Genomic DNA, 6,996 nt, shown 5'->3' with positions numbered 1-6,996 from the left:
GCGACACACTGATATTCCGGACGCCCGTGCAATACGTTGATCATTCCAGAATATTTTTATTCAGTTCCCTTAGATCTGAATTCACTTAATTAATGCAAAACTGTTTCTAATCAGAGGCCATGACCATTATCACAGAATCAAGCGACCAACTTGCTAATTCTGATGATAACTTTCTATAATCATGCCGTGGTTTCCCACGTATACGTTAATTAGAACAATATTGCAATAATCAGGAATTGAGGTTGCCCTATTTAGATTGGTCTAACAATTTACTATTGTTCTAAACGGAAAGACTTGTTTAGCCTATCAACCTCTACAGTCCAAGTATACGTTACCTAGTGCCAATGTGTTAGTCGGAGCTCTAAAGCATCGATCCGGTGTGCTCTTTAAGCTTCACCAAAACCGTGTCTTAGTCCGTGTTAAACTAACCTGAGCAGATATCCGTACTGTTATGGTTATAACATGAAATACTGAGTTAATAACACAAAATGCGTTGCAGTAAGTTTAAAGCATAACGATTTATTAACCAGGTAAGAAACATCAATCAAAAGTCAACTCAAAGAGTAAAAAAGCATCAATCAATCATATACAGAAACAATAATTCAAGAATCAAGGATTCTAGAAATCTTTACCTGGTCATGAAAAACTACACACAAGCAGTGTGGGAAATCTCAATACAGACTCCACGATTCTTGTATCACCTTCCCTTAAATACCCAGATAATTCAATAAGACCACAAATGGTGGTGTTTGAGGTTATAATTAGATTTTGGTCCCTCATCCAGGGGGGTCACAAATGGGCAACCAGGATCTGTGTTTGAATGGGTTCTAGACATCTGCAAAGGAGGGCATTTATTTACATACAGGAGGCACTTGAGTAGATGATCTGTGGGGGGTCACCTTTTGGTGAGACATAGTATTTTTATCAACTTACATAACTTCTTGGAGGTTTGCATTATGATTTAGGAGAATGAGACCATTTTACCAGACGCACTGATACGTTTCAAATGATACTAAACATGCATAGTTACACATTGTATACATTTAACGTTGCATAGATTTTGAATGAGTTTTCAGTGTGGGTGAGAGTGAGTTATACAGAGGGTGCTGTGCAGGGTGTGAATGTGTGGTGTGTGTGTCTCAGTGTGATGTGTCTCGGGTGGGGCTGTTGTGTATTTGGGGAAGTGTTCGAATGGTAATCTTTGGGAAAGTCCTTTGTTTCCGGGAAATCACGGTTTCTCTGTTCAGACTGAACGGCATCTCTCGGCCCAGACCGATCGGCACCACCTTACAGTTTGTCCCTCTTGGCACCGTGAGCCATTCACAAGGTTTCGACGGTGTCATTTCAGTCTTTGCAAGGTGGGTAGCCGCAGTGGGCTGAGGGCTAAGATCGTGTTGGTGGATGTTTTCACAGACTTGATGAGGTGTCTGAAGTAGCAGCATTGGAATACCGTGAAGAGGAAGATGAGTGCGCTTCCAGCAGCACATCCTCGAAGTATCCAGTCCCACCAGGAATATGCACTCTGTGCCGATCTGGTGGATGTGCTAGACAGAATCTGTGCAGTCTTTCGCGCCAAGTTTGTTTCTACTTGCGCTTGGGAGAGGTGATACTCGGTTTGAAGAATAACTTTCTGTACCAAGTCCATCGTTTCGATCAATGCCTTTGTTCCATGTTCATAAAAGGTGTCATCCCACCAGGGGGCGACCTCTGCATCCTGTGGCATTCTTCCAAGGATGTTGATCTGACCTATAGAAAAGTCCTCTGTCACTTCCAAGCAGAAGGAATGATTGGCAGGGCAGGTTAGCCCCCCATATGTGAAGGAGTTCATCTCGCTGATGATGCACCACTGTGTATGAGACACTTGAACAGCATTCGAATGACCATGTAACGATGTGACAATGTGACAAAGAATCCAATGCAACCGATACATTCTTTTCCAGTATACATCATAATTGTAGATAGCAGTTCCGAATACCTTACATTTTTCATTTTTTCAGAAGAGAGCCATCTATGCAGGTCTAAAATCTCAATTAAATCACTCAAAACATGCCTTGGGGTTTTATGGAGGCGAAGATCTAAAATTTCCTGTCTAGTTGCAGTGAATAAATCTTGAGCATATGCTTTGCAGGCTAAGTCACGTTCGATGTTACGGGTCTGATTGAACAATGTATGGCTGATCGTTAGAAGCGCCTGCGCTTCGGATCTAACCGCTTTGATTAGGTTATCATTGCTATTGGTGATGTGTTGAAAACCAGTGGCCATTTGGTCCATCAACCATGAGGAGAATTGAGATTGTTTGGTTATTTGGTAGGTGTTAACTGCTGAATTAACTGATCCGAATAAGCCAGCTATATTACCAAGCAGGTCTCGTTTTGAACGAGCAGGTGGAATTTGGACGGCAAGTCTGTCTTTGTAATCAGAAATTAAATCATCGATTCGTGACTGTAGCCATGTAAAGGAGTCATCGTTATCATCACAATGTTCTGTAAAGGCAGAGAAAATGTTGGAAATGTTGTAAGTTACATGTGTCATCACCAAGTTTACATCATGTAATAAAGTCTTGTTAAGGTTTCCTCGGATCAGACCACCAGGAGGAATAGGGTGTAATTTTGGACATTCTTTAGGTTTGGTGTATCCACAGGTGGTTAATTCAAAGCAATATTTAGATGTCCATGAACAGTTTTGTGGATTGGTGAAATTGTCTAAGTTATGTGAACATTCACCTATGCAATAAGTTCCTTCTTTTCTGTTGGTCCACACAAAAGTTTTTGGTATTTGATCATGTGGTGTATATGTTGTGAGATTATATATGGATTCCGTAAATCTCATGTGTGTGTCATTGTGGGTTTCTGTGTGTGAGCACCTATATGTTGCAGGTTCCAAACTTTTGACATAATAGCATAACTTAGGGTCTATGCCATTATTATTGTTCTCTTGTACAGTGTGCATACTGCCAGTTGTTTCGCCTGGATGTATTTTAAGTTGGTACCAGGCGGTTATGTTGTGCATGAATGTGGGTGCTCGAGTGTATCCTGAAAAGCTTTCAACAGGTGGGTGTGTACTACCTGACCTACAGCAAATTTGTGGTGCACAATTTGGTTCCGGTGCTAAACCGGGAGGCCATGTAAATGTCTCTTTGGGTGTGATAGCAATTTTTGGCATGGATGGCCCCTTAGAGTATTTCCACACCCACCTCCCGCAATTCAGGTTGTGTGTGAGTGAAACCCTTTGGCCCAGTCTGATGCACGTGGGCCCTGATATTTTTCTCTCTTCCGGTCTCCATGGGATTGCTGCAGTCAACCTGGAAGACATGAAGAGGAAAACATTGACAATTATTTATTTATTCTGTGTACCTTTGAATAGTTTGCACTGTGACATGTGATACCATCTCAATTTTCCTTTTACGGATGTGGCCACACAGCTGTTGCATACAGCTTTAATTTCATATGGTCCATGCCATCGGGGCGTGAAAGCTCCTTGTTTCACAAAGACGCGCATCATTATCATGTCCCCTTCTGAGAATTTCACCTCAGAGTTTGGGTTGAATTGTGCATCGTTCATCAGATCTGACTGCTGTTGTTTCAGAGCAGCGTGTGCATGTAGCACTTCCAGCCTCTCTTGTAATCGTTTTAACACAGACTGTTGTGTTGCAATCATGAGAGGTCCCAGGTCTGCTGGGGTGATTTCTGGGTCTATGGGTAGTTTCATGACCCTTCCAGTCATGAGTTCAAATGGACTGATACCTGTGGCCTTTGAAGGCGTTGCCCGTATCACTGTTAGGACTGTGGGTAGGGCATCAGTCCATTTGTTCTGGTGTTGTGTTATTTGTTTTGAGATGCTTTCTTTTATAGTGCGGTTCAAACGTTCAACCATACCCGAGCTCTGTGGCCTGTAGGGTACGTGTAGTCTTTGTTTGATGTTCAGCATCTGGCATATGTGTTTCATTACCTGTCCAGTGAAGTGTGTACCTTGGTCGGATTCAATTTGGATTGGTGCTCCCCAGAGTGGGAGGATTTGGTTCGCTATCACTCGTGCCACTGCATTTGCGCTGTTGTTGCGAGTGGGAATTGCTTCGACCCATTTCGAAAATTTGTCAACTATTACGAGACAATAGCGATAGCCGCCCTTGGCAGGGGGTAGTGGACCAATAAAATCCAGTTGTAACATTTCCCAAGGTCCTTTAGGAGGTTCTGGTCTGCACAGTTTTGTGCGTCCCGGTTTACCTTGGTTAATGGTGGCACATACAATGCATGTGTCACACCATCTTTGAATGTCTGATGCCATTTCTGGCCACCAAAAGTTCTTTTGTATCAGTTGTTGGGTTCTGGGCGCTGATACGTGTGCGTAATCGTGGTATAATTTTATCACTGGTTTCTGGAGGGCTTCTGGAACGACAAATTTATTATCTCTCAGGATCATACCTTCTGTGACTTTGACTAACTGGTCCCGCTGTAGGTGCGGTGTCAGCTCTCCATCAGATGCCCACAGTTCTTGTTGGTACTGTTTTAGGTCAATAGGAGTAGTCTGAACCGCACTCACAGCAGTAACCATCAGTCTGTCAGGCTGCCATTCATCTCCCTTTAGTGCTGCTAATTTAGCTAATTGATCTGCGATGTTGTTGTTTTTCTCATTCTCATCTGGGTTTTTGTTAATGTGTGCGCGCACTTTAACGACAGAGAGTGGGGAATCACGGGTTTTTATCTCATGCCAAATCGAAGTTATGATGTTGAAATGTTTGATTGGTGTATCGGCAGCAGTAAGAAACTTTCGCAATTGCCACTGAGCCATAAAATCATGAACTGCACCGAATGCATAACGGCTATCAGTGTATACACACAGTGGTTCATGGTGCGTTTTTATTGCTTCAAGCAATGCGATAAGTTCTGCTTCTTGTGCGGATGTGTTCGCAGGTAATTTGAGTAGCAATTGGTTAGCATCTGGATTGGGAGAGTGGGGGGTCCACACAGCACATCCGGTATGGAAGTTGCCATCATGCCAGTATCGAGAGCCGTCAATGTATGCTTGCGTCTGATTTGCAAGTTTTTGGTCATGAACTGGACTCTGTGCTTCCGGTTTTGTTTGGCATGTGTGTGGGTGACCCTCCACATCCCCCAACAGATGAGGGAGTATTCGATCGTTCACAGTTGTGATGTCACGAGCTTGTATATCTGCTAACCATCTTGCTAACCTTTGCGACGATACACCTTTTATTCGGCCCTGCAACAGCATTTGTACTGGTGTGTGCACTGTATGTATAACGATGGGCTGAAAACCCACAACTGGTTCAGTTGTTGTCAACATCCAGTGAACCGCCAGCACGTGCTGTGTGCAAGGGTCAAATCCCTGTTCGACAGGAGATTTCTTTCGACTATAGTAGGCAATCGGACGCAGTTTTCCCCCATGATCTTGAGCTAAGATACCACTTAGTGTATTGTCATTTGTGTCGACTTGCAAATGAAAATTCTTTGAAGGGTTGGGCAGACCTAGAGCGGGCGCTGAACTTAAGTTCTCTTTGAGACACGTAAAAGCCTTTTCGTGTTCATCTGTCCATTCAAGGATATCGGAGGGTTTTGATTTTCCCTTTAAGAGAGAGTATAATGGCGTGGCAACATTAGCGAAATCTGGTATGAAGTCTCGTAGGTAATTTGCTGTACCCAGTACTTTCTGTAATGCGTTCAGCGTATGCGGTCTCGGTAGTTCAGCAATGCATTTTCGTCTTTCATCTGTTAACGCTCGGTAGCTTTGCGTAATTGTGTAGCCCAGGTATTGCACCTCTTTTTGTGCAATTTGTGCTTTTTCTTTGTTCAATTTGAAGCCAGCTTTACCAAGTGTTAACAGTACTTCATCAACGAGTTGCAAATGATCATCAAATGACCCTTCGGTCGCAACGAGTATGTCGTCAACATAATGGATTACGTTTCCGGTCCCTGTCAGTGGATTAAGTGTGTCTTCTAACGCTCTGTGAAAAATTGCAGGACTGTTATGGAGGCCTTGTGGCATTCTCTCCCATGTGTACTGAATTTGATTCACAGTGAAGGCCAATTTCCACTGATCTGTGCGTTTAACTTTAATGGACCAGAAACCGTTTTTTATGTCGAGTACAGTAAACCAAGATGCTTTTGTTGAGATTTGCGATAATAACGTAGATGGGTTTGCCACTATAGGTGTAGCCCTGGGCAAAACTTTGTTCAGACGTTGGTAATCGATGCAAAGACGCCATTTACCGTTTTGTTTTGGCACCGGTAAACACGGTGAATTTGTGGTGGAACTACATCGCCGAACTATCCCTCTGGTTTCAAGTTGGTGAACAATGTCATGAACTGCGGACTCTGCCTCAGGTTTGATGCGGTATTGTTTTTGTGGGGGAGGGGGCTCCCCTTCAAGACACACAACAAAGTCAACGAGGCCGCAGTCATGTTCATGTGTAGCCCAAATGTTTTCGTGTTTGTTTACCATCTGTTGAATAGGATCTGTAGTGGATATGGACATGATTGCTCTAATGTTTGGCATACATCTTTTCACTGTTTTGTCCGTTCTCAATTCGATTTGTTTTTCGAAGCAGTGAATTACAAAGCCATATTTTTGCATAATGTCCATTCCCAGTACAGTCCCTTCACTGTTATTTGGCAAATACCAGAGGGGTTCTGTTAATACCGCCATGCCTAAATCGAGTTGAACTGGCTGTGTTTTCGTCGCAATCATTAGTGTATCGCCGATACCTTTGACTTGAATTGTTTCGTTTGTTAACGGTAGGGGGATATTTGTGCAGGAACAAGATGCACCAGAATCAATAAGTACGTCCGCTAGCCGGCCTCCTAAATTAGCTCTTATTTTAATTCGGTCGCCGCTCTTAATTATGCTCCCAACGGCGATGGAGGCCACGTATCCCTATTGTTGATTGTATTTTTCAGTCGTTCCGCTCGCGTATTGAGTCATTCTAGTTTGGCTGTTCTGTTTTTTAAATTCAGTGATGAAATTCGTGAATTGTTTCAAGAG

At 43.2% G+C, this 6,996-nt stretch overlaps 2 protein-coding genes across 2 annotated transcripts; both read right to left on the bottom strand.

Moving 5' to 3' along the window:
- Positions 1 to 507: 507 nt before the first annotated feature.
- LOC307125515 (uncharacterized protein) lies at positions 508 to 1,885 on the bottom strand (the record flags this gene model as incomplete). Its single annotated transcript, XM_079815392.1, has 1 exon — positions 508 to 1,885. A coding segment is annotated over one exon (546 nt), but the record flags the coding sequence as incomplete, so codon positions are not given.
- Positions 1,886 to 1,893: 8 nt separating this feature from the next.
- LOC307125415 (uncharacterized protein) lies at positions 1,894 to 2,532 on the bottom strand (the record flags this gene model as incomplete). The annotated part of the gene is made up of 1 exon (XM_079815266.1): positions 1,894 to 2,532. A coding segment is annotated over one exon (639 nt), but the record flags the coding sequence as incomplete, so codon positions are not given.
- Between the last annotated feature and the right edge of the window lie 4,464 nt (positions 2,533 to 6,996).

Source organism: Gobio gobio, assembly GCF_949357685.1.
Source record: "Gobio gobio genome assembly, chromosome: 4".
Lineage (NCBI taxonomy): Eukaryota > Metazoa > Chordata > Actinopteri > Cypriniformes > Gobionidae > Gobio > Gobio gobio.
This window is presented reverse-complemented; position numbering and strand designations above follow the sequence as displayed.